This window comes from Oryza glaberrima, chromosome 4, assembly GCF_000147395.1.
Source record: "Oryza glaberrima chromosome 4, OglaRS2, whole genome shotgun sequence".
NCBI classification, from domain to species: Eukaryota; Viridiplantae; Streptophyta; class Magnoliopsida; order Poales; family Poaceae; genus Oryza; species Oryza glaberrima.
In genome coordinates, this window is record NC_068329.1 from 15900942 (window position 1) to 15926030 (window position 25089).

At 40.3% G+C, this 25089-nt stretch overlaps 3 protein-coding genes across 5 annotated transcripts; 1 reads left to right on the plus strand and 2 right to left on the minus strand.

The window, feature by feature from the left end:
• The first annotated feature begins 762 nt into the window (after positions 1-762).
• LOC127769675 (exocyst complex component EXO70A1-like) lies at positions 763-7409 on the plus strand. 3 transcript variants are annotated; one of them, XM_052295290.1, is made up of 3 exons: positions 763-6082; positions 6578-6658; positions 6809-7409. In XM_052295290.1, the coding sequence occupies exon 1, from the start codon at positions 932-934 to the stop codon at positions 2996-2998; it is 2067 nt and encodes a 688-aa protein (XP_052151250.1). In that variant the 5' UTR covers positions 763-931; the 3' UTR covers positions 2999-6082; positions 6578-6658; positions 6809-7409. The 3 variants fall into 3 exon arrangements, with proteins under 3 accessions (XP_052151250.1, XP_052151248.1, XP_052151249.1); XM_052295288.1 differs by having other exon boundaries at positions 763-6658; XM_052295289.1 differs by having other exon boundaries at positions 6578-7409.
• LOC127769677 (SNF1-related protein kinase regulatory subunit gamma-1) lies at positions 7121-12185 on the minus strand. Its single transcript, XM_052295291.1, has 6 exons — positions 11873-12185; positions 9641-9813; positions 8850-9056; positions 8496-8771; positions 7820-7983; positions 7121-7638 (listed from the first exon to the last, which is right to left on the minus strand). The coding sequence occupies exons 1-6, from the start codon at positions 12030-12032 to the stop codon at positions 7341-7343; spliced, it is 1278 nt and encodes a 425-aa protein (XP_052151251.1). The 5' UTR covers positions 12033-12185; the 3' UTR covers positions 7121-7340.
• Positions 12186-17482: 5297 nt separating this feature from the next.
• Positions 17483-18764, minus strand: LOC127769985 (uncharacterized). Its single transcript, XM_052295647.1, has one exon. The coding sequence runs from the start codon at positions 18539-18541 to the stop codon at positions 17936-17938; it is 606 nt and encodes a 201-aa protein (XP_052151607.1). The 5' UTR covers positions 18542-18764; the 3' UTR covers positions 17483-17935.
• Between the last annotated feature and the right edge of the window lie 6325 nt (positions 18765-25089).

Sequence of the window (25089 nt, forward strand, 5' to 3'; positions counted from 1 at the left end):
TAGGTTGGTTTTTTATAGGACGGAGGGAGTACGCATTGTGTGTTTTTTTCTACCCTGTAATTTCAATTCATAAGCTGCAAATTGACCTAAACATATGCTTTCTTCTGTTATAAATATTTAACGTTCAAGATAAGAATTATTCAAAATATTAACATTTCAACCATAAAAAATATCTCACATGTTTAGCTTAAAAAAAATAAACTGCATATAATTACCTCGAAAAATGCTATCATAACAGTATCATGAACTTTACTATACTCCCTCTGTTTCAGGTTATAAAATATTTTGATTTTGGTCAAAATCAAACTGTTTCAAATTTATCTAAGTTTATAGACAAATATAGTAATATTTATAATACTAAATTAGTTTCACCAAATCAATAATTGAATATATTTTCATAACAAATTTTTGCTATGAAAATATATTCAATTATTCTACTTTTTCTACGTGTTGAAAATGTTACTACTTTTTTTCTACAAACATTTTTTGACGTGCTTTTTTCTACAAACTTGGTAGAATTTAAAGCGGCTTGACTTTGACTAAACTCAAAACGTCTTATAACCTGAAATGGAGGGATTATAAGATTAATGGTAAAAATAATCTTAAAGATTTGAACCAATCTTGTTCCAAGATGTCACGGTAGGAAATCATCAAAAATCATAAGATTGGATCAGAAATCGCATGCTTTCCTTTCTTCTAGTATCATTTTTCCTCCCTTTTTATTTATTTTTTCGAACAATCCGAAATCCGATCATCATTAGCTGGTTCCCTTCCCCATATCGAGCGGCTTCCTTCTTCTTCGCTTCCTCTCCTCTCTCCGCCATTTTTCTACTGCTTTTACTGCGCCCCAAATCAACCCACCCTCCGCGGCGGCGGCGCGATTACTCCCGTGCTCGCTCACTTAACCCTAGCTCCCTCGCCGCCGCCGGCGATGTCGGCGCCGCCCGCGCCGCCCCATCCCCAGCCGGAGGAGCTGGAGGTGGCGGAGGAACCCCCCGCCGCGGCGGGAGGAGTGGGGAACGACAAGGTGCTCGCGGCGGCGCAGCACATCGTGAAGTCGCTGGCCACGTCGAAGAACGCCGCGGACGACATGATCCGCATCCTCTCCGGCTTCGACCACCGCTTCTCCTCCATCACCGCCGACCTCTTCCCCTCGCCCTCGCCGTCGTCGGGCGCCGGGCCCACCCCGCCTCCGCCTCCGCCGCCGCGGGGGGCGTTCGAGGCCGCGGAGAGGCTCATCCGGCAGTGGGACGCGACCCCGGAGCTGCTGGTGTTCGAGGGCCCCGAGGGGGACGTCGCCGACTACCTCGAGGCGGTCGACGTCGCCGTCGACCAGCTGCTCTCCGGGGTGGGGGCCGCCGCCGCCGACGCCGACGCCGAGGCGGCGGGCGTCGTGGTGCAGCTCGCGATGGCGCGGATGGAGGAGGAGCTCCGCCACCTCATGGTCCGCCACGCGGTGCCGCTGGACGCGAGCGGGCTCTTCTGCTCGCTGCGCCGCCTCTCCCTCGAGTCCATGGACGACCTCGACACCTCCTCCGAGTTCGATCCCATCACCCCGCACAGCCTGGAGGGCGGCCCGGACACCGCTCGCAGCGCCAGCCTCGTGGGGAACCCCTTCGACGACCAGGTGTTCGACCTGGTGCGCCCTGAGGCCATTGACGATCTGCGCTCCATCGCTCAAAGGATGGACCGCGCGGGGTATGCCAGTGAGCTCGAGCAGGTCTACTGTGGCGTCCGACGTGACCTGCTCGACGAGTGCCTCGCGGTGCTCGGGGTCGAACGCCTCAGCATCGATGAAGTGCAGCGCATGGAGTGGAAGCTTCTGAATGACAAGATGAAGAAATGGGTGCATGGGGTCAAGACGGTCGTGCGTTCCCTGCTGACCGGTGAGCGCCGGATCTGTGATCAGGTGCTCGCCGTGTCTGATGAGCTGCGTGATGAGTGTTTTGTTGAATCTACCAAGGGTTGCATAATGCAGATTCTTAACTTTGGTGATGCTGTGGCGGTGTGCTCTCGCTCGCCGGAGAAGCTCTCCCGGATTCTTGACATGTATGAGGCACTTGCTGAGGTGATCCCTGAACTGAAGGAGCTGTTCTTTGGGAATTCTGGGAATGATGTAATCTGTGATTTGGAGGGGGTTCTTGAAAGGCTTGGGGACGCAGTGAAGGGCACACTTCTCGAGTTTGGGAAAGTTCTTCAGCAGGAGTCATCACGGCGGCCTATGATGGCTGGTGAGATCCACCCAATGACGCGTTACGTGATGAACTATCTTCGGTTGTTGGTTGTTTACAGTGATACGCTTGACAAACTCTTGGGTGACGATTCTGCTGGAGATGTTGATCATAGTGATACGCATAGAGGTGGTGATGATGAGGAGGAGTATTTGGAGAGCTTGTCCCCACTTGGACGACATTTAGTGAAGCTGATATCTTATCTGGAGGCAAATTTGGAGGAAAAATCAAAACTGTACGAGGATGGTGCACTGCAATGCATATTTTCCATGAATAATATACTCTATATTGTCCAAAAGGTGAAGGACTCTGAACTTGGGAGGATTTTAGGTGATCACTGGATACGGAGGCGCCGTGGGAAGATTCGGCAAAATTCAAAGAACTACCTTAGGATATCATGGACTAAGGTTTTGTCTTTTCTCAAGGATGATGCACACGGCGGCAGAAGCGGAAGTGGAAGTGGTAGTGGGAATAGCTCTAGGATCAAGGAGAAATTCAAGAACTTCAACTTGGCCTTTGATGAGATATACAGGAGTCAAACGCTCTGGAAGGTACCAGATCCTCAGCTTCGTGAAGAGCTCAAGATATCTATATCTGAAAATGTGATACCAGCATACCGTGCTTTTCTGGGAAGATATGGTAGTCTAGTGGATAGCGGAAGGAATTCAGGTAGATACATCAAATACACCCCAGAGGACTTGGAGAATCAGCTGTCTGATCTATTTGAAGGTTCACTAGGGCCTGCCAACCATTCTAGGAGAAGATAGTAGCTCCCATTTGACTAAATTTGGTGACAGGTATGCTTTTGCTACAAGGGATGCTATGTGTCCGAACTGCTGAGTCATCACATGGACTGATTGGTGCCTTTTGAGTTTAGATTGTCCCCTTGGTTATTACAATATTGTAATACTATACAAGGATCCCTTCGTTTTTCCCCATCAGATTATATGTACCAAGAAGTGATGTACATACATTGCTTTTTCAGTGTGTTCATATCCTTGCACACTTCATTTCCATGATCCAGTAGCTTTGCACTTTGTAGGGTGGCTAGTTCTTGGAATAGATCAGACAAGTAATAGGCATTTGTTGCTGGAGCAATCTTATCTGGCAAGATACTGATATGAATTAAATACATTTATTGTCGATTCTGAAATAAACGTAATTTTAGTCCATCTGTAGGCTATTGCTAGGAGGTAATGATGGTCTTTCGATAATATTCTTTGAGTGTGATTCATACATCTGCATTTTGGAAAAGCTATCTCATTTTTTTAGTTATATTATAAGAAATAGCATTTTGCTATGTTTACGGGATCTGTACTCAGGGTGTTGCACATTTTAAGTTCCTTTTCTTTTTCTGATCATCTTACACAGTGTTCTTGTTCTAGCCCTCTTATTCTTATTTAAAATGAAAACTTGTTATTACCACTGTCCAGACTGGTCAACATCTAATTTCATACTACTATGTCCTTTCACGTTATCATTTGAAAAGGCTATCTAATTAATACTTGCCTTATCCCAATACTGTTCATAATTTACATTTTGCGAGTATTATTGAAGTTTCTTTGGAATGTACAGGGGAAACAAAAAGAGGAATACACATCCCTGGTCCTCATTAGTTGGATGTCAATTAGTCAGCAAAATTTACACGCGTGACAACTAAAGAATGAAATATGACCTTCTATCTAAACAGTTGCATGCTAAGTGGATTAAATTCCATGCATTTTCCAGCTCCAGAATTATGAAATGTACCACTATTAGTTGCTTATATCAAGTGGCTTTCACATCTGTGCCAAATTCAGCAGAACACTAAAAATATCCTAGTACTGATCTTCTGGTTTGAAAACGTAGTTTCTGATCTCATAAAGTTCAATAAAGTTTCTTTTTCTGTATAATCTTATATTTTTCCACTATTAATTATTATAAAACCTAATTTTTGTGCATGGAATGTCAATCCATCTTCTTCACTTTCTTGACATTGTGAAATTTTCTGCAATTTTGCGATGTTGTGAAAAGCGTAAGACTTATAACGTTGCTTATGTATTGCAACCATAACGTGTGGCATTTCGAGTTAAGGCAAGAAGGCATGTATTGCTAGAAAATTCTCCAGGTTTAATAATAGTTGCTGTCTCTTGTATTAATGTCTACCAGAGCAAGTGTTCTAATTGATTCATTCATTTTTTTTGGGTATTTGTACCTAGTTGGAGCAACTTCTTGAACTACCTGAGTCTGAGACCATATTTGACATGGACAGTAGGGATGTGCTTCATCTGTTAGTTACATAGCTTCATTCACTTGATGGACAATGGTATCTTTGTCTAGATCCATCATTGTATTGGTTTTTTTATACCTATACATAAACATTTGAGCATGGTTTTTGCAAGTTTCCTCTCTATTGTTGTAGACAAATGAACATGATGTGATTTACAATAAAGCGTGTGTGTAAGATTTACTATATTATGAAGCAGTTTGGAGAATAATAAATTATTAGTTGCAGTTGATTGGTAAGATAACTAAATATCTTCTCCATTGCGGGTTAGCTTTTCCACCTACTGTTTTATCAGTAGTACGTATGGCTAGCGGTACTCTGGTGTTGATTTTCATTGTCGTGCTGCTTGTTGCCTGCATAATTGGCAGTAATATTTGCTGAATTCTAGTGTAGCTCCCTTTTGTTTTCATGCCAATTCGCAAATCTATTTCCTTTATTCTAATATTCTGGGCAGTGTGAGTAACTTTGCAGATGACCTGCTGGCAGTTTCATTTAAGTTGTTTCACAATAATTTCATTGATGGTTGGTTGGGTAGCTTCAGAGATACTTCTTCAGATATTCCTTTTTTCCTTAGTTTGTATCTATTGTCATCTCTGCTCCTAGATAGCTAGACCTCTCTGCTGTGACTGGATCTGGACTTCGTCTGCATGCAAGAGAAAAGTAAGTACATTTACTCTTGGTTTAGAGTAAATTTCATAAAACTGCATATACTTTGCACATTCTATCACAAAACTACAGATTTAAGAACTTATTTCACAAAACTACAGATTTAGTGTCTACGTTTATCACAAAACTACAGGTACTTTGCACAATACATCACAAAACTACAGATTTAAGAACTTGTTTCACAAAACTACATATTTAATATATTCATTTATCACAAAACTACAAGTTTAGTGTCTTCATTATCACAAAACTACATGTTTTAGCATTGTTAAAACCTGTAGTTTTGGAATAATGGAGACACTAAACCTGTAGGTTTGTGATAAAAGAAGACACTAAATGTGTAGTTCTGGGATAAACGAATACACTAAATCTATAGTTTTATAAAACAAATTCTTAAATATGTAGTTTTGTGATAGATTATACAAAATACCTGTAGTTTTGTGATAAAAGTAGACACTAAATCTGTAGTTTTGTGAAATAAGCTCTTAAATCTGTAGTTTTGTGATAAATTGTGCAAAATAACTGCAGTTTTGTGAAATTTACTCATTGGTTTATTTTTGGGCTTTTAATTTATGGTACTCCTACCATTCAGTCGAGCAAGTTATTGCTTCAATAATGTACCAGTAGGCATGCCACTGTGTCGCACCTATTTTTGTAGCGTTGTTTTAGTATGATGATAACAATGGCGATTTTGTAAATTTTATCAAGTGCCAGTAAGAGTTTATTAAAATCATAGCTGTTTCGTTGTTTCTGTTTTCCAGATCCATGCCATCAAGATTTGACTTTTTTTGCCATTCTTGTCAGGTCCATCATGTCTCCAAGAGTACGTTCACACAATTTTGCAGATTAGCAATGTGATACAGCTATGATGGTCCAGATCCAACTCCGCTGTACTTCAGCACGTCTTCCACAGAAGCGAGTATGTCATAGACTTCATACTCTCTGCATTAGCTACTAACGTTTTTCAAAATTTCAAATTAAGCACAATTTCTGCAAAATATCCATGTCTTGGAGACAGAAAATTGGTTAGAGCAAAACCCGGGAGTTCGCTGACAAAATGATGACACAGTCAGCGATTATATGCTGTACACAGATATATCACGTTGATACCACAATTCTACAGCAGTTAGGATGCTAACTTTTAGCATCTCGGTTCTGGCTCAGACAAAACAACAAATACTTAATCAAGCAGTGCAGATCCATTAATTTCAGTAATGTCATGGCGTTGACAGATGTAGTGGAAGGCAACATGGAATGCTGGAATGATCCTTGGTACTGTCAGGCACTAGAGACCGGCTCTCAATTGTGGTTGCCCATGTCTTGAGAGTGTGGGGCTAAAGAGATGTCTTAAAGAGGGAGTATTTTGTAAAGAACAAGCTTGTAAGTAATTTAAATGCTTTTTTTTTTTTTGCAGAAGAGACCACAAACTTGTAACTTGCTATGCTACTGGCAAAAATTTAGTTGTTCCCATGCGTACCAAAGAAAAAAAAAGCAGGTACAGCAACTTTCTCAGGAGGGGAGCAGAATTTCACTTGATACTGGATTTGTTATTTGGTAGTAGTAGCATGTTATTTCTCGCTTTTCATGTCCTTTTGTTATTTTGATGTTTGACTCACCGTTTGTTTTTGTTTTTCTCTGGTCACAGTTTCAAGACATTTAAGTAGATGAACACACTTCGGCATCCGAACTATAATGCTTCCAATAGGCTGTAGAAACAAGGAGCCGCTTCTGTACTCCTTAACTGTTTTTTGACACTGCCAGAGATAACAGTGACTCCAGAATTCCACAGCAATTAGGATGCTGAGTTTTAGCATTTCGGTTCTGAGTTCAGGCAGCAAAAAAACTCAAATTTTGATTATGGCTGATAAGCTGAAGATGAAACCATGGAACCAATATTCTTTAAAAGAAAAAGAGAGAAAAAAAGAAGGGAGCAATTGAACACAAGAAAGAGACGTCATTCTCATCATAAAAACATACAGAAGGGAGCTCAGATATTATTTCAAGTTATTGAATGTACACCCGTGCCATCCATTAGTCCATTAGTTGTTCCACTGCCAAAGAACTACACAAGGCAAACTGTACACTATTCCCATCCATTTGGAACCATTGTCGTAAAGGGACATAATGTACAATTTACAAGAGCACACCAGCGTGATGAAATCTCAAGGCCCCGTTTGTCATACAGTGCTGTTTGGAGGCAGGGGAACAACACCATCGAAGAAATCCCCAAAGTAATGGCGTGGCTCGTGCACCAGCTTGGAGATTATGTCCCTCAGCGTGATGACCCCCTCGGTGTTCCCCTTGTCATCGATCACATAGATCCTGTGGATCTTCTCCGAGTCCAGCTTCAGTATGATGTCCTTGACTTCGTCATCCCTTCTGCATGTGATGACGGAGCCGAGCAACGGCGAGGCCTCGTGTTGCTCCTGAAGGTGTTGCCGGACTGCGGTAAGGAAATCCTTGGCCGTGATTGTCCTGTGGTTGGATCAAAAAGGTTAAAGATGCAATTGGTTTTCCTAGCAACTTCCTACAATGCATTTGAAGTGTGTCTTTATGCATGTGGTGTGAGTGCAAGTTGAAGCACCAAGTTTTTTTTTTTGCATTGGTGAACAAACATTGGAAAAGCATAGGAGCAAGTGTGGTAAGAACTTCAAACCTGTAATCTTTGTATATGTTGGGGGCAGTTAGAAGATATTGGACATCTCTGATGCTGATATTGCCAATTGCTTTTGTGCCACTTGTGTCCATAACCGGGAGGCCACCGACGCCTTTTTCCCTCATCAGTTGGAAGGCTTTTAACACGGGTTGGTCTTCATTTACCTGGTTGACAACAGAGAGCAGTTATAGATCTCATGTGGAAGGGAGCAGAAAATTAAGGAAAAATTGTAGATGGCGCTGTATAAGGTTTAATCTTCCCCTTCTAAACCCCCAGCCCCTGTATTATACAGGTGTGTCAAAACAGTTTATTGTCGAACCTATGTAACTAGTGCCCCGAACCTGAAGATCAAATATAACATGCTTGCACAGGGAGGTTAGTTACAGGCAATTGCTTCTTGTTATTAAAGCAGCATGCTTCTAGTAAATTTATCTTGCTTAAACCTTGTTGACACAAACAGTCAGATGGCTGTTTATACTCACCGTCAGCACAAACACATAAGAACTGTTGTGCAAGCAATGCTAATAATGGAATTCAACATTTGCAATGTGCTTTTAGATACTTTTTGAACAGGAGTTTAAATTTCTTATTGTATTTACTAATTGAAATAAATATATGCGTATGAAGGTGCCTAACATATATTTACGAGTGAAGCCCATTGAAGTTTTGGAGGTACCTTAACGAGTTTGCATGGCTTCATCAGAGGAAGCCCCAGCTCGGAGAGTTTCTTAGTACCCCAGCTCTCAAACCAAGGAAGTCCAACACACTCTGCAAGCATGTGCACAACGGAAGATTGCGTAATGATGTTCTCAATCTTATCTCCCCCAATGTCTACTACTGGGAGGCTCTTCATCCTGTACTTGGACAGAAGCAGCAACATGGTGAGGAATGTGTCAGATGTCTGCAGAGCCAGAAACGGCGCCCATCTGAAGCTTCCTGAGATATCGCCAACCTATGGTGGCACAGGTTGTGTCAAGAATGGATCATGGTGAATACAACTGCTTTCAACTGAGAGGAAAAAGAAAATCACCTTTGTGTTCTTGTAGAATTCAGAGGAAGTGAGTGTTTCGAAAAAGCTCCCACCAACTGATGCGGTTTCATCTGATTCTGGGTCAGTAGTGGTTTCTACCCTGCCAGATGATGTCCTTCTGAATGTGAAAGAGCCTAGCCTAGATACTAGATTGGCTACTGGTGACCCTACTGCAGAACCAGCCATGCCATTAGCTGCAGCCTCAGACTATTGTAGGAACAGAAAAAAGCAACCCATGTCAGAAAGATGGGATGTTCATGAAATTCCTATAATTGTATCACCAAATATAAAATTACCTTCCCTATATCAGAGTATTTTTCTTTTAAACGAACTATTTTTGTGTTTCAATCAGATTCAAGTGTTATTTTGCAAAGAACAAGCATGTAAGTAATATCTGAAAAATGTGTTTTCATGGTTTAGTAGTTGTGTATGAATTGATGAGCAGTCCAACAAATACTAAGCCTAGATCGAGGTGCTTCCATGCATGGATATTTGAATTCCAAAAAAATTGAAAATGCTGTCAATACTTGAGAAAAGAAACTGAGAAGCTCATCGTGAACACCATAATTAGGTTTGAATTTAATGATACTTATTGAGCATGTCAAGAATCTACCATATCATTAAAGCTGCACTAGATATGATGCATCAAATTCAACTAGCGTGGTATGGTACTAAAATTCAACAGTGTGCACAAAGATAGCATGATATGATACAAAATTATATAGATAATTATTTTTCTGAAAAAGAAACAGATATGAACTAAGTAGTGCTCTAGTATTAAGGTGGCTAACCTGATAGAGCAACCACATAGCAATACCAGCAAATTCCACAATGCCAATGTATTTGTCAATCCAACTAGCATCTTCTGGAGCATCAACATTTCTTATGGGTGCACTCAAAATTTTGTTTTTGGATAATATTTCAACAGTATCAGCCAGACTAGCATTTGAAGGTATCTCGATTACTGCAGAAAAAGAACATAAAAGTTGTAGCTTAAATTGATAAGTAGATAATATTAAATCATAGATTACAGGTTCTCCTTGGGAAAAAATATGTTTATCTTTGTTAAAACTGTAGCTGTAAAAGCATTCTACAGGAAACTATATGATTCAATGCACGAAAAAAAGTGTTCTACAGGAAACTATTTTGAGTCTATGGTATATGGAAAGTACTCAATTTATATTACTTGAATAATATTCCAGTTATCAATTTTGCATAATTAAACCTGACAACTTTTTGAGCCTATGATATACATGTAGTATTAAGAGCATTTCAGAATAATCTCTTGGTGCATATAAATATACTAGCCTCTTGGTGCATAAGATGATGTCACAGGTCAACATGTTTCAGAATCAATTGAGTTTCACACTCACTTGAGTATAATGATTAAAAAAATGATTTTGTGAAAACATGTGTGACCGAAAGATGCTGAAAGACTATACTTTTTCCAAAACTCAAGCAAAGTACGTCTAAAATATCTGTATGGATAACAGGTTTATCGATCCTGAGATGCATGGAGATGAAATACCAAAGAGGTTGGTCTGTGAAGCCAAGAACATACGTTCTGAAAGAAGCAAAGTGGATATGAACTGCTTATCAGACATGGTATGCTCAAATTATTCTTTAGATCAACTGACGTTGTAACAAAGATAATGACCTTTTGTGGAAATTAATGAGTTCATGTCAATGTATATTAATGGTTGGAAATCCATTTTGTACAAGTCAAGGTGCATTCTCCCTCATGACAAATTTCTGTAGTGAAGTCAATTTTCAGGTATAAAACTTCAGAACCGTGTAGTGTAAATGAGTTTAATAAAAGCACACTCAATGTGGCATTGGTACAACAAAGCAGTTCAGTTAACAATTTTGGAGATATAATTTTTGTTATTACCAGATGTCCAACTTAGGATTTTGAAGTTGAGGTTGCCATGTTAACATCATGTTGCCATAGAAAAATAGGTGTGAGCCGAGATACACAAAATGCTAACTATTGGTAAAAGCTACACCTATCTGCACAATCTGTATCGACCACCAGGAACCACCAACGAAAAAAGCACATTATTTAACACAGGTATTAACAAGATGAAAGCCAAGGACAAGTTTAAACAGGTTCTATTTTCCCAAATAACTTGCTGCTTAGTCCTATAGCAAAGATCACAATTAAGAAATCAGACGGTAATATGGACCCTCACCATTCTAGAGCATATCTTGGAATCATGAGAGCGAAGTCATTTGTCAGTAAGCAGATATCTATATTAATAACATACGACATATTGGCATAAAGAAAAAGGAAGTCCAGAAAGGTTCTTCTTTAGCGTGTCTAAGAAATGAAAAGGACCCTTCAACAAGAGCAATCACCATGCTCCCCCTGACTCGATTATACAGGTCTCTGTCTAAAACAAAACTTCATCATACAGATAAGACTGAAGTCCTACAATCCCCTATTGCATTGTCACTGATTGCATAAAACAGTGCCACCCTTTCGTCAAAGAACAAAAATTGGCCAGACTGGAGGTAGGATGTAGGCCATCGGCACTAACACGCATGAAGTGGCAATGCGCATTTGCTTCAGAAAAGAATGCAAATATGGCCCCAGCAACCGCACAAAGGAAATGAAATGACTATATATGTAGTGGTATATATAGTAGAACAGGACACGAAAGAGACATGTCTGATGGCTCAACCCACAATAGTGACAAGGTAGGTGCTAATTCTACCAGTTTAATGACTTCAATCCAATCAGGAGAAACAGCAAACGCATTCCTCAATCAGTGAACTAACTGGCTGCTGGCCGTATCAATTCCAACAAGAATTCTGAATGGCCTAAATTTGTTCACCCCAACTGCAGAGGAACAACTCACAGTTCGCTCCAAATCCACACAGAAATGCTCATGTCAGCTCAGTTCGCATCAAGAACTGATCAATCATCCGATCGATCAGAGAGTAGCACTGCAGCAGCAGCAGAGGCCATGGCAAGGTCAGCGAGGAGCAAAGTAGGAAGAGGCGTTAGTTAAGTTACCTACCTTGCGAGCCAAGGGGGCGTGGGAAGGAGGCGACGGCGATGTCCTCGAAGCAGGAGTTGAGCTTCTCGGACGGCGACAGCTGCGGCTCCGCCACCTCCCACAGGTCCTCCACCCTGTGCCCGATCTCCGCCTCCGGGCTCCGCGGGCTCTCCATCTCCATTGATCCCCCCACGCCAACCTCCTCCTCTTCTTGGCCTTTCTCCCTCCCAACAACAAATTGCCACCGCTCCTTGGCCTCGATTATTGATTAATACTGCTCCTGCGCTTTGCTGCGCGTCTTGTTCTTGTCTGCGCGTGGATGCAAATGCAGAGCGGGGTGGAAGTGGAAGTGGATGATGACGACGACGACGAAAGGCGAAATGCTGATCCGACCGCGAGGAGGTGGGGCCCGCATGTCAGCCGACGAGGCGCGCGTCGGCTGGGACACTGATGTCCTGGGACGGTTTTGGTGTGGGGCCCACTCGTCATTGATGGTGGGTAGAAGTGGGGTGGGTGTGGCAGTTGTGTTCTGGGCTTAATTAAAGAAAACCGCAGCCGGGGCATGACGTGGCGGCGGTGGCGGCGGCTTCGGTGGTTTTTCCAGCGAAGTCCACGGTAGGTGCACACATGTCGTCGTACGGTGGTCCTATGACGGGTGGGCCCAGTACTTTGGTGGGACCCACGTCGTCTAGACGTCTATACGTCGTGTGATCTGATCGATCTCGTGTGATTTAATTCCCGGGGATCCGGTGAACTGAGCTGGCGGGCGGCGTGTAGAAGCTGCAAAATGCTAGAGGCACAAGAAAACTGGAGTTTTTTTTTTTTGGAGCTACAAGAAAAATGCTTGCTGCAAGGTTAGAGACACATTTCCGTTTGTTGCAAGGGTAGCAAATAAAATTATCAAAAAAAATAAACAACTCTATGAATACCTTAACATAATATATTAAGAAATGTTATAGAGGTGATACCTAGCATGAGCGAGACAACGGAACATATTAGCATGATACATTAGCAATGTATAAATTGTAGTGGCATGCCACATTAGAAAACTACTCGGCCTATCACTCTGATCCGGTTACACTATTGCAATCAAGTCTACTTGAAACGTCACTTGATTGGTGCACCTAAGTCAAAAACCCATTCCCGGATAGGATAAATGGCCTTCTCATCTTGCCTTTTTGCCCTTTTTAAGCTTGATGCATTTTGATCCAGCTACACCGACCATACAAGTGAAGTTACAGCCGGATTAAAGTAGGTGGCTTAGTTGTCTGCTAAGGTGACATAGTGCTCCAATGCACATGTTGATGTGTCATGCTAACATATCCCGTAGTCGTCTCGTCATGCCGGATATCACCTCTATATCATGTTGGCTCCAGGGATTAGTAATGTTAAGGTGTCCATAAAGTTATAATTTTGGGATAATCTTCTTTGCTGTTTTTATAGCAAATTGAAATAGGCCACAAATATTACAGCTACTCGATAGGTCAAAATTTTTTGGGAAAATTCTTATCACAACATCAATTTTGATAAGGATTTGCTGGACTTTAGTCACGTGGAAATTCATACAATTTTCTAGTCACCTAAAATTGCACGTAGCAATTATACCCCTATATAATGTGCATTTTTAGTTTATTTTATATGGTTTCAAAGTGGTGTTCTATGCAAGTCTGGGTACTTGTATAGTTTGTGATTTTTTTTACTAGTTATATAATTTTGTTGGATGTTTTAGTTACAGTAATCATTGTTCAACCTTTAATTTCCGTCCAAGGATGAGAAAAATGACTAGATCTTTTTTTAAAAGAGAAAAATAGTTGCTCAAAATCCTGTTGTCATATGATTAAACGTAAGGAACTTAATTAACGTATAAACATATCTATGTTACACAATTTTTTCGTCGAATACCGGTTATTATTCTATGGAGTAATAAACTTTACAGAGTTTCATATTGATCACAAAATACTGTTTTAACTGTTTCAGTAGTAGGCCGGGCATATGCTTGATTTACTTGTTATTATAATCAAAAGCATGCTTGATTTACTTGTTATTATAATCAAAAGCCCGTGTGTAAACAACCTTGGTAGTATAACTTTTTCAAGGGACGAATGATATGTGCACGAGATAATTTATGTTAAGAAAGACAAATATCTCATATCTGCATCCTCATCTCGGCAGATTAGAGCAAATGGGCCCACCTGCATCGTCATCGGCAGTGCCTAATGCTTATCCGTTTGTCCCCCCAATCTTCCAGAGACAAAAGAGATGTTTGTTTAACTCTTCTTATCTCTCTGTTATATATAAAAAAAAAACCCTTCTTATCTCTCGCGCTCATTAATTCAAGATCGGACGGCCAGTATGATTTCCCATAGCTGTGGATGTTTACTCTTTTTTTTTTTCGAAACAGTTGTACTCTTTTTGTTCGCGAAACAGTTGTTGATGTTACGTTGACTTGTACGGCTTCCGTTTGGGAATTGATCGATCTCAGCCACACGATTTCGAACCGACAGTGCAGATGTTACTACCTCCGTTCTAAAATAGTGGTCGCTTTGACTTTTTTCTTGTAACGTTTGACTATTCATCTTACTTGAAAAATTAGTGTAAATATAAAAAATGACAAATCATACTTAAAGTGCTTTTGATAATAAAGCAAGTCACAAACAAAATAAATAACAATTCTATAATTTTTTTAGTAAGACAAATAATCAAAAGTTACAAACAAAAACTGAAAGCGACAAGTATTTTGGGACGGAGGTAGTACTGCTCTGCGTAGGTTACTGTAGCCCTGTGCGTTACCAACTTCCATCGTTAGCTTTTTTTAAAAAAAATATTCTAGAAATGCTCACAACGCGTGCATTCTCATCCCTATGAAGATACACAAAACTATAACTTAACCTCAGACAGGTTAGTTATACCATAAAGAAAGGGCCCTTTGATTCATATGACTGAGAAATGATTTGTATAGGATTCAAATTCCTATGGATTTTTTCCTACATGTTCCTTTGATTCATAGGAAAGAAAGGAAACTTTTCATAGGATTGTATTCCTATGCTTTGCATTTCATAGGAAATATAGTAAGAGGTGTGACCTTTTTGTGAATCTTCCTTTATTTTTCCCATAGCATGTTTGCTCATTCTAGGATTTGAGAAACCTGCTACTTCAATTCCTGTGTTTTTCATATCCTGTGAATCAAAGGGGTCCTTAACCAGTTAAGCTATGCTCCATTTCGCAGCTCCATCGTTAGCCTATTAGCCACGATCAAAATTTCAATTTTAGAACTTAGTTTTAGAATTAAGAGTAAGTTTCACAAAACTACAGGTATTTTGCACAAATTATCACAAAACTACAGATTTAAGAGCTTGTTTCACAAAACTACAGATACCTTGCACAATCTATCGCAAAACTATATATTTAAGAACTTGTTTCACAAAACTATAGATTTAGTGTATTCGTTTATCACATAACTACAATTTTAGTGTCTTCATTTATCACAAAACTACAGGTTTAGTGTCTCTATTATCACAAAACTACGATGATAATAGACACTAAACCTGTAATTTTCTGATAAATGAAGACACTAAATCTGTAGTTTTGTGAAACAAGTTATTAAATATGTAATTTGTGATATATTGTGCAAAGTACATGTAGTTTTGTGATAAACAAAGACACTAAATATGTAGTCTTGTGAAACAAGTTCTTAAATCTATAGTTTTGTGATAGATCGTGCAGAGTATATGTAGTTTTACGATATTTACACTAGAATTAATTTTGTTGTTTTTTTTTGTTTTTCAGGATTGACGTTTAAGTCGCTAAGAACACATATATAAAAGTTTTTCACATAAATTTTTCCTATCGCTAATAAATGTTGCGGTTTATAATCAGCTACAGCGGAATGATGGGGGTTGAGTTTTCCATCTTAAAATAAAGCTATCTTTAGGTATGAATACAGGAAATATTCCAATCTGTATAATTTTCCTTATGCTCCGCCTTAATAGAATAGGCATGTAATCCTGCCAAGGTTTTTTTACATGTTCCATTAATCTAGTTTAGAATCGTATATGTAAATATTTTTCTTTCAATAGGAGTTTGCTGTTATAAGCTGTCCTCACCCCTGAAGCCTTGAATTGTTTGGCAGGCCGGTATTCCGGCCCATTAGATATGGATGGGTTGAGATATGAATTAAAATGGGCCTACCCACAAATGTGCCGGGATTAAGGCCCACCAGTAGAATTGGAAGTAGTAAACTTTCTCAAAACCTGATTGAGCCACATAAGCTACAAATTAAACACCGTCCAATGCATGCAGCAAGTGATATAAACCGTTGGATTATATTCCTGTACTGCTGTACAAGCCAAAGATCAAGCAATACGGCTTCGGGAGCTGGCCTTCAAGAAGCTTCCAACAGAAAGCTCGCGAGCCGGGAAGCTCCACGAGACCACCACTGAACGCGCATAAATAAACTATCAAAGTGATCTCTAAAAAAAATTAAATATTACAAAACAATGGAAAGGAAAAAAAAAGCCTAACATCTCAAAACAGTTTATATTATGGTTGTGACTATGATACATAATTTTATTCAAAATTAAACCTATAATATTTATGAACAGAGGAGTAACAGTAAAATTATACAACAGTTATTTCACAAATTTAGTATAATCATTGTAAACTATTAATTTGCATGAAAAAAATATTTATTACATATCAAGATAAATTTAGCTATGTTATGCTTTCTTGCTAAATACGTTTTTTTAGCAAGTATCCAAGTATGTAAATTTTTTTTTGCTGAAATGAACAATGGATAGAATATAATAGGAAAATAAAGGGCTCCTACTACAACAATGTAGGTGGCAATTGGTGATTTGCGGAGCCATCGTTTCACTTATTCGCGGAATAAGTGAACCGATATATTTGCAAACGAAAAGGGTTTGTGAATAAAACTTTTATATACGTGTTTTTAGTGATATAAAAGCAAAGGCTGAAAAATAAACTTCGATGAAAAAACCTTAAAATCAACTCAAAATTTAAGGTTGAAAATTCAAATTTTAACTGATAAACATAAGCATAAGTGAAAAGATGAGCCCCTTTGGTGGCAAAACAGCAGCTAAGGCGGAAAAGTGGCAAAGCAGCAGCTAAGGCACAAACAAAAAAAATAGACAGTTATGGTTGAGTAAATAAGTAGAGGAAAACTGTGACAGAGAAGATGAATATGAACCCTAACCATATCTATTACACTAACTGAAACATTTAATTGTTATGTATGAATTATTTAAAAAGTAATAAATAAACTGTCAATGTATGTTTCAAAACCACGAAATGCAGACACATTTTGTATAGAGGGGGTTAAAGTCGTGCAAATGCATGACTATATATGCTAGTTAATAGTATGAGAGAAATTGATCAAAACAAATATAGTTTAGACTAGGGGTGAATACGGTATAGAAATTTCCCGACCGTGCTTATACCGTTTCCGTAAAACTAATATAATAATAATATTTTTACCGATGGTTACCTTTTTAAATTTTAGTTTTTTTTAATTTCTGTCAACGTGGCATTGAAGTTGACACTAAATAGATAAATATTGAAGATGACACTAAATAGATGAATTCATAAATATAGAAATTTTCCTACTGTTACCATTCGTTTTCGAAAAAATAATAAAATAGTGATACCGTTTCCGACCATTTCCGACCGTTTACATCCCTAGTTTATATTACATGAAACAGAAGTGAGATATAGACCCAACTGAATGTCAGGAATCTACAACTTTTTTATTTGTTTATTACTAATAATTTCTTGGAAGCTTAACAATATACCTCCCCCTGATCAAAAGAACTAAAGAACAAGACAAGTAAATTATAAAGTACATGAGCAGCTGCTCCCTAATTAAGTAGAGTAGTGAACCCCTTCTACAAGAGAAGTATATATCTTTGTCACTTTATTCTCTCTACTTACATGCGTGCATGGATCAAAAGTCACCAAGTTGTGTGTGTAATTAATCAATTAATTAACCTTGGCTTAACGGTAAAAAAAAGGTTTTTTTTTCTTCACCATGCACAGTGAGCCAAAAAGTTTGGCGATCTGGGTATGAACTTAGGCGCTCCTCTCGAGCATCTCGCAGAACCTCTTGAAGGAGTCGAGCTTCTGGAGCTTGAGCTGCTTGTGGATGCGGCGGATGAACACGTCGGCGACGTGGTCGATCTCGTCCTCCAGCCGGAACTCGCCGCCTTCCCCTTCCTTGGCGTCGCGCACCAGGTCGATCACCGACCCCGGCGCGTTCACCAGCTCGTCGTCCTCGTCGTCTTCCTCCTGGAACAACGAGTGCGTCAGGTACTCGTCGCTGTCCTCCTCCTCCTCTTCCTCCTCGCCGGCGTGATCGTAGTAGCCGCGCTCCGTGAGGAAGCTCGGCGCGGTGTTGTACAACACCACGGCCTTCTTGCTGCCGCCGCCGTCGTCGTCCTCCACTCCGGCGACGCCACCGTCGTTGGTGGTGTCCTGGGCGGCGGCGCCGCCCATGATGGCGTGGATCTTGTGGTTGATGGCGGTGGCGAGGAGCTTCCGGTTGCGGAGGACGCCGAAGATGAGCAGCCGCGTCTTCATGGCGCTCGTCTTGGCCCTCACCGCCGTCGACTTCGCCTTCACCACCGCCACGATCGTCGACACCATCTGCTTCAAGAACATGGACGCCTTGCTCTTCATCTTAGCTTGTTTTCAACTAACTAACTAATTATAAGCTCACACTCTAGCTAATTATAAGCTAGGTATAGCTAGCTTGTTAATTAACTAGAAAACCACAATGCAACTAGCAATGAACACACACAATTAGTGAAATAGAAAGGCTTTTGAGCTAGGTGTATGCAATTGTGTGTGAGCTAGTGATGAGTAGTAGTGCTTGGAATTGGATGGTTGGACATGGAGTTTGGAATGTGGGATAGCAAGGGTATTTATAGAGATGCAATAAGTGGGTGAGTGGTGACCAAGTGGGGTCTAGAAGTTTCAAGTTTCAAACATCACATGAAAGCTGGTTTACAATGCTAAGGAAACATCACATAAAAGGAGAGAGAGTGTGTGCATGTGGTAATATAACAAAGGCAGTGTGTAGCTAGCTGTCAGCAAGAAAGCAAAAGGTAACTCACTAAAGATGATTAATTGATGGGCATGCATGCAAAGTTGTAGAGACACACAGAGAGAGAGATTATTGAGATTTTAAGGCAGAAAGAGAGTAAAAGTGATGGTGTATGTGTTGTGCTCTAACATTGTGTGTGTGGTGCGAATTAAGCCCCCAATTATGGGATTGATGTAAACAAGGCATTAAGCGTGCGTGCGTGTGCGCAATATTTGTCGATGTGGTTATTGATGATTTTGGTCATGTGTTGGGATCGCTTTAGTTCCCATGTTTGTGCTTTCGATTTTTTTCGGTGATGTGCATGTTAGCCTGTCCTTTTTTTGATATCGTACTCTGGTACTGTATATGTACAGCATGATGTTAATAATCTGTGTGTGGGTTTGTGCGCTTATTTCCATATCTATAAGCAGTTGTGCACTCGTTATCAATTAAGGTGCTTTGTACAATTGTGTGCTGGCTAGCTAGCTGCTGCTACTTTATCATGCATTTTCATAGAGATATCTCTTGTACTTCTTTTTGCTTTTAGAAATTCTAACATTTACCATCAATATCTAGAAATTTAATTATATAGTTTAACAAATTATGAAAGTAAAATATTTACGATGAATCTAAAACATAAACTTATGATGTTAAACTATATAAAATTTATAGGAAATGTTGTTTATAGTTAAAAATATTTGATTTATTACAAAGCTGAAACGATGAGTAATTTAAAAAGAGGGAGTACTTTTCCTTTTTTCTTTGATGTTTTAAACATCTAACTGCACCAAGGCTAAAGATATTTTACTCTAATACCATATTGTTGAGTTATGTACGCAGCCAATTCGCCGAAAACCTTAAATATGGTGAAGGAGAAAGCTAAGGGCAGCAGTACAGTTGGAACAGATGGTTTTTAATTATGAGAATTTTATATGATTGAAACAAATTCCCTAAAGATCCTGTAAAATTTATGAGCAGTTATAATCCTACAGATAATCGTTAATATCTCCAGTCATTCAGAGGTATTTATAAGGATATGGTGTGATGATGTACGTGTGTGCATTCATAGAGACGAGTATGCGTGCATTGTAATCAAGCGTTTGCGTGTGTTCGTACGATTTTTTTTTTCAGAAAAAAAAACCCTGAGCTGCGCAAATTTCATCGTACGTGCTCTTGCTCGTACTGTTCATGGCTACAGAGGATTGCGATTTGCAAGGGCAAGAAGTGACATGATTCGGACTCCCTAACTGCCTGGGACGCACTGTTTATGAGAAAAGCTAAGCTTAGCCTTCGTCGCTAAGCTTCCCTGTTGCTACGACCATGCACAATGCAAGCAGCTGGCTGGCCGGCCCGGCCGGCCGTAAAGTTCACCGATCGAGAGTGCGTGCGCGCGAGCGTATAGGCGCGTGGTTGGCTGGAAAGTTTGCATGCAGGCCGGCGACGATCTGAGGAGCACTTAAGGTATGCATATACCACAACCTACTATAATAGCCACCCGGCTGCAGGAACGAATAATTTTGGACTCTTGTGTTGTGCGTGTAGTTGCGTGCTGTCCACCGACTATTTTATATTATTAGGCTTAATCGAATTCATGTCAGTGTAGATGTGCTGATTTATGAAACTACTATTATATTATTCACGATATCAGTTAGCTGACGCTGATTTTGTAAAATTAGAACCTTGCTAGCAATGTCATGTTTTCTATCTTCTTCCTTCTTTTCTTTTCTTCTTCTCCCTATCAACGAACTCCGGAACGGCCGGCCAATGACCTCCAGGGTGGCAGGCCAACGTTGGATACAGGGACGTAGCAGACCTATCAGCTCCCGCTCTGTCGCCACCCACCACTCAAGCTCACTGCTCCACCGCCACCCACCACTCAAGCTTACTGCTCCACCGCCACCCACCCAAAGCTTCTCCTGATGGCCCCACCAACTCCCAACACCAAAGAGGACGGGGCTCGCCAGATCAGGTCACGCCCTCCCTATTGTCATAACCTCCGCTCATCCTCATCACATTATAGTTTTCACAACTGCCGCGGTGTCGAGGCGAGAGGATGAGGAGCCTCGAGCCCATAGCTTGTGCCGCCGTCGTCCGACCCTCTTACGAGGTATGGCCCCTGAACTCGCAAACGTCGACATTAAGGGGTCAGTTCCTTATAGTCAGCTTGCACCCACTCGTTATCTTGGTTTCAACCCCACCGTTACCGATCTCCTCTTCTTCGGCACATCCTAAATCCGCATCCCCGACTGCTCTGATGCCTTCCAGGCAGCGGCGATCAACGCGGTGATGGATGTTCGCTGGCTGCCTCCTTTGTATCGACAGGAATGGAGGGATGCGGCTTTTTCGGGAGCTCATCAACTGGCCTCCTCGCAGCCCTTGCAACGTCTGTAACAACCAGCAAAACAGGGGCTGCAGCTATTAAAAAGCAGTTACGTGTAATATATAGCATTTGCTCAGACCGCTGCAGTATGCAGACTAAATTATTTTAGTACTATAAATCTAGATAAAAACGTATTAGAATATATTATACCTTATACGTATTAGAATATATCATACCTTATACAAGATTAATTTATTCTGAGGGCCGTTTATGGCCGCTTTCCGTGACAGCCGCAATCGCAAGAGGCGCATCGATCTCCTGTGCTTCCGTACCATTGTCCCAGTCTGTACCCTGTAGCTACAGGCACTGCAACTCAGCCAAGGGAACAAAGGCAATTGAGTTGGTCAGGTGTACCGGTCAGTAGTACGCACCACACGCACGTACCAGCTTTAGCAAAAATAAAGGAGATCACCGAAGGATCGAGCTAACAGATCATCGCCTAACCTTTAGCCAGTCCAGCCCATGGTATTCATTCGTTCGATTTATTCCTTGCTTAATTGGCTATCCATACTGACCATACATGTGTTTGTAGAGTATATATAGCAGCCAGCTTATGGCCGGCGTCGCTTGATGACACGCTTAATTGTTACTCCCTCCGTCCCTAAATAACGCCGTTGACTTTTTTAAACATATTTGACCGTTCGTCTTATTCAAATAATTTAAGTAATTATTAATTATTTTCTTATCATTTGATTCATTGTTAAATATACTTTTATGTAAACATATAGTTTTACATATTTCACAAAAGTTTTTGAATAAGATGAACGATCAAACATGTTTAAAAAAGTCAACGGTGTTAAATATCTAGGGACGGAGGGAGTGGTATATATGTATATCAAAGAAAGCTTAAGAGTATGTTCAATGGTAGAGACGACTATGGTCTCTTAAACAATGCTATAAGATTATTTAGAGACCATGTCTTTGCAATAGTTAAGACGATAAAAACTCTAATCATTATCTCAAAAAATATTCCTTTTCTTAATATTCTTTCCATTTTTTTACCCTCATGCAACCATATTTCTATATTATAGTGATCAAGAGCGGGTGAGGCTAATGGGTGGGTGATCGCTGGGAGCGATCAACCCGCCCCTCCCCCTATACTCCTTTCCCTTCTTTCCTTTCATCATAAAATTCAAAAAAAACACAAAGTTAGTAAATAAAATTAGAAAAAAAAATCTAATACTCTCATTTATGTGCATAGACTTTATACCGTAAACTTTGCACACATAAACTTTATGTATAGAAATTATTTTTATATAAAATATTTGAATCCAAATTTGAATTTGAATCGGGTATATAAACTTTTGACTTATAAACATTCGCTCTACAAACTTTAGGTGGGTAAACTTTAGATGTGTAAACTTTAGGTGTATAAACTTACTAAAAGAGGAAAATATAAAATATTTGAATTCAAATTTGAATTTGAATCGGGTATATAAACTTTTGACTTATAAACATTCGCTTTACAAACTTTAGGTGGATAAATTTTAGATGTGTAAACTTTAGGCGTATAAACTTACTTTGAGAGAAAAAGAAAAAAAAACCAATCGCCTAAAACGATCGTTTGCCCATTAGAAATCTCGATTAAGAGCCGTTGTTATGTATAACAACGATGTTTGTCTCTTCCTCTTTCTCTTTCTTCCATGTCAACAGACAACATGTATTCCTAATTAGCAACGCAAAGAATTAAACCACTGTTAATAACCATTGTACATACCCTAATAAAGGTGGTCTCCTGTCTACACGTGCGTGCAAGCGGCTTTAGCCTTTAGCTTGGTTCTTTTGGAAGTTTTCAGCGGCCAAACCAGCGTACGAATAGGTGCGGCCGGGCGGGGCCGGTCAAGCAAAACCAAAAGCTTGTGCGATCGACCGCCGTCGCCCGTCGCGCCAACTCGCATCACTTGCGTGCGTGCTTTCGTACGTACGGCTCAAACTTTGTTGTTACAGACGGCTCAATAAATAAATAAATTCTCCAGCTATGTGTCCCACAATTACTCGAAAACTACATGCTCGTTTCGTCTTGAAAATATAAGTAATCTAATACTTTCAAATATAATTTGTATATAATTATACTGTAATTGCTATGTAACTAACTTAGGTGTAATTTTAGTTTTAAGAGTAAATTTCATATCGGACCACTATTTTTTACCTAAGTTGCAACTTGGACTAGGGATAGGACTAAGTTTTCACTTTGGACCAGGGAAGTCTATATTAATGTTTCACTTTGGGCCAGTTCTTCCACTGCCGCTGTTCTCAACAACTCCTGCCGACGCACGCTTGATCTATCCTGCCTCATCTCCATTTATTCTAGATTCTCATGCCATATGCATGCATTGATTCAATTATTCAATCTCGTTGTTCTTCGTCTTGTGCGCTCCCTGGCACTTTGCAGGCTGCAGCCGGCCGTGTAACAGGAGTTGGAGTGGGCCTGAGAGGGCTAGCTGGCCGGCTGCTATTTGCTTCTACTGGCTGAAGAGACAAGCTCACCGGTATGGATAGAGTTGGGCTCAGGGAGTTTTGAGGAGGAAGAAGGAGAAAGATCTACTGGAATGTGGGCCACCGGTACAAGGTGCAAAATTGGTAACAATACCTAGTTCTAGTTAAAAAGGCTTACTTATGCCTGGTATACTTTATAACATAGGTAACTAAACCTAGTCCAAAGTGGAATTCACTCTAGTTTTAATTCTATAAACTGTCTGATTGCTCACTTTGTTAAGAAGTGATGTGTGTGATCATGGTCTTGGGATCGAATCCCCACACTTGTGGTTGCCGTGTTTCTATTTCTCCATACAACTAGCACGGATCTTAACACAAGATCAATGGACTAGAAATCAAAATAAATTTAGAGAAAAAACTGTCGATAGATTTGTAGCTTTTCCGGTAAATTAATACTCTTGTTATTGACGACAGAGATAGGAGAGAGACGAGTTGGCATTGATTACTACTGAGCATAGTGGGAAAAAACCGGCCAGCACGGCGGTTGGACCAGAAAAAAACAGAACCAGAGAACAACATGTAGTTGACCCGCTTTAGACACCTCGAACTGGCCACTTTTAAAGTGAACCGTGATAAATTGGTCTTGGTCGGACTGGCCTAGACATCTGAATTGTTTAAATAAGCCGGAAGAAGGCCCATTTAACTCGAAGGCTCAAAATAACTAGATATTTAGGCAAAAATCACCAACAAAAGGGGGAATGGTGGGGAGTAGAACTCAAGTGGGTGGGTTGGAAGTTGGCTCCTGTAGCGATCCAAGCATTGGGTTGTTAGTGCTGATATAAAAATATAAAGCATTTGTAATCCCTCCGACTCATAATATAATGTATTTTGGAGAGATGTGACATTACCCAGTACTACAAATCTAGACAGTCTCTTTGTCCAGATTCGTAATACTAGGAAGTATCATATCCCTTCAAAATCTCTTATATTTTGGTACGGATGGAGTATCAATTAGCCATCGATCTAACCATCGGACCGGTGAACAGGAGGTTGACTGGGTCACTCACTGGTCCGGTCTTTTCAACTATGCTACTGAGTGGCAGACTCAGGTCCCAGGCCACTCATGTTATTTAACCTTTTGTGTATATATGGTGATCCTACTCATCATAGTTCTAGCAGAATTTGGCAGGAGATTAGTAGTTTTGTTAATCAAAGTAATCACCGTGCTACTAATTGTATGGGTGACCTGAATGACATTATGAACCCTTGGGAGAAGTATGGTAATGCTCTCCTGATCTTAATCGTATCTCCATGTTTTGTAATCAT